Here is a 2,486-nt window from a genome sequence, read left to right as displayed (position 1 = left end):
ACCCCAGCAGTCTAAACAAGGTCTCGTGTATTTTATGGGTTTAACATTGTACAATACATAATAAGGTAGACCTTGCTTGATTATAAAAAAAAAAGAAAAAAAAAATAATAATAATAATGAGAAGGAGAGATGAGGAATAGATTAGTGATGGAGGTGAGATGGATGCTATAGTGAGGTTTGAAGGGATGTACGGGGAGGACAGGTGGCCATGTCAGTCAAGTGTACACACACACACGCACGCACACCACACACACGCGCGCACACCACACACACAACGCAACACAACTCAACACAACACACGCTCACACACACACACGCACACACACACACGCACACACACACGCACGCACACGCACACCCACACACACACACATGCACACAAAGTAAACTAATTTAAATACCGGTACCTTAGAAGAACAAACTAACTCAATCAATATAGGTATAAGGCAACTTTAGGAAAAGGAAAAAGGAATTTTAATTGTGTTAAATGTTTGTCACAAATATTGTTTCGCGCTCAACTTACAAAGCTAAATTTTATGACTTGACTTGGACTCGAACCACTAACCTCCAGATGCGAAGTCCACCGCGCTAACCACTGCACTGAAATCTGATATTTATACTAATCCTGAGTGTGAAATGTCTCATCTTAATCAAAGTCAGTTTATCTGTTATATTTGTATAAAATTCCTAAATTTTATGACTTGACTTGGACTCGAACCACTAACCTCCAGATGCGAAGTCCACCGCGCTAACCACTGCACTGAAATCTGATATTACTAATCCTGAGTGTGAAATCTCTCATCTTAATCAAAGTCAGTTTATCTGTTATATTTGTATAAAATACTGTCTGTAATGCTGATGGACTATTGTAACTCTCCCTGCAAAATTAAACCTAGATGCCCCAAACCAATAAGAAAGTCATAGAACTTGTAATGGATATACATCAGATAGCGCTATTACTAATAACTATAGCCACTCATCTTCGTAGCGGTAATATTCTATTGCTAGCGGACTCTGATTCTTCATCTGTCAATGGTAATGCGTACAAATACTTGAATAGTTCATACAGATAGCGCTATTACTAATAACTATAGCCACTCATCTTCGTAGCGGTAATATTCTATTGCTAGCGGACTCTGATTCTTCATCTGTCAATGGTAATGCGTACAAATACTTGAATAGTTCATACAGATAGCGCTATTACTAATAACTATAGCCACTCATCTTCGTAGCGGTAATATTCTATTGCTAGCGGACTCTGATTCTTCATCTGTCAATGGTAATGCGTACAAATACTTGAATAGTTCATACAGATAGCTCTATTACTAATATCTATAGCCACTCACCTTCGTAGCGGTAATATTCTATTGCTAGCGGACTCTGATTCTTCATCTGTCAATGGTAATGCGTACAAATACTTGAATAGTTCATACAGATAGCGCTATTACTAATAACTATAGCCACTCATCTTCGTAGCGGTAATATTCTATTGCTAGCGGACTCTGATTCTTCATCTGTCAATGGTAATGCGTACAAATACTTGAATAGTTCATACAGATAGCTCTATTACTAATATCTATAGCCACTCACCTTCGTAGCGGTAATATTCTATTGCTAGCGGACTCTGATTCTTCATCTGTCAATGGTAAAGCGCTCACTGTGAGCAAATACTTGAATAGTTCATACGTGGACCAGCAGATGGCGGTAGACGGCATTTGATAGAGGACACGCGCCTGGAGACCACGGAAAAACCCGAGCGGACCTCCGAGCTTGTACACGGAACGAATTGCCCCGAACAGACCCGAGATTTTCTCCTGTGGGAAAGAGATGGAGAGAGAGAGAAGCAAGTTAGAATATTATCTCAAAGGCAACTTCCGTGGCCGAGTGGGTGGCCGTATCGCAATAGGCCCCGGATGCGATTGTCGACGGGGTCAAAGTTAAAATTTTTGGCTCTTTGCAAGTTCAGGGTGCCCTCAGCCTCATGAGGACGATTCAGCAGCTACTTTAACCTGCCTCGGTGGTGTAGTGGTCAAGACGCTCGCCTGGTAAACAGGAGAGCGTGGGTCCAATCCCAGCCGAGGTATGAAATTTTATCAATACAATTTGAGCACAATTGTATATAGTAGTAGCCTACTGCTGGAGTAAAGGGACTTTTCATGTCCTATGCGAGCAGTATAAATAAGCACTATTATTATTACTTTAATCGAGTAGCGACCAGCGACGACATTACGGGAGTGAAAAGAATTGATAGAATTAATAAATGAGTGAAGAATTTCAGCTTAACCATAAATAATTCATGATTTAGATTCTGATTAGTTTGGATTTATAGACCAATGTTTACACTTACCTTGGACTGTTGTGTGTTGAGGAAAGTCTTACATACATCTAGAGGCGTGGTAATAGCCGCGGCTACACCTCCCGATATAGCACCGCTCATCATATGAGCTATCGGATTATTATCTAGATATTATTGGTGTTTTACACTT

General features: G+C 40.3%; 1 protein-coding gene across 3 annotated transcripts; it reads right to left on the bottom strand.

Annotated features, from left to right (window-relative positions):
* Positions 1–987: 987 nt before the first annotated feature.
* Positions 988–2,460, bottom strand: LOC103522550 (mitoferrin-1). 3 transcript variants are annotated; one of them, XM_026832635.1, is made up of 4 exons: positions 2,348–2,460; positions 1,591–1,814; positions 1,469–1,514; positions 988–1,392 (listed from the first exon to the last, which is right to left on the bottom strand). In XM_026832635.1, the coding sequence occupies exons 1-3, from the start codon at positions 2,438–2,440 to the stop codon at positions 1,511–1,513; spliced, it is 321 nt and encodes a 106-aa protein (XP_026688436.1). In that variant the 5' UTR covers positions 2,441–2,460; the 3' UTR covers positions 988–1,392; positions 1,469–1,510. The 3 variants fall into 3 exon arrangements, 2 of the variants coding, with proteins under 2 accessions (XP_026688436.1, XP_008485873.2); XR_001809860.2 differs by having other exon boundaries at positions 988–1,270; positions 1,347–1,814; XM_008487651.3 differs by having other exon boundaries at positions 988–1,514.
* Positions 2,461–2,486: the final 26 nt, after the last annotated feature.

This window comes from Diaphorina citri, unplaced genomic scaffold, assembly GCF_000475195.1.
Source record: "Diaphorina citri unplaced genomic scaffold, Diaci psyllid genome assembly version 1.1 scaffold9204, whole genome shotgun sequence".
NCBI classification, from domain to species: domain Eukaryota; kingdom Metazoa; phylum Arthropoda; class Insecta; order Hemiptera; family Psyllidae; genus Diaphorina; species Diaphorina citri.
Note: the sequence above shows the minus strand (reverse complement) of the source record. Positions and strands in the feature narration are given on the sequence as shown.

What these genes read in the sequence shown, in the direction of transcription:
- LOC103522550 (XM_008487651.3), bottom strand. Translation starts at nt 2,440, where the DNA reads ATGATGAGCGGTGCTATATCGGGAGGTGTAGCCGCGGCTATTACCACG. An exon ending in TCAACACACAACAGTCCAAG is followed by an intron (nt 1,815 to 2,347) that starts GTAAGTGTAAAC and finishes TCTTTCCCACAG; the next exon opens with GAGAAAATCTCGGGTCTGTT.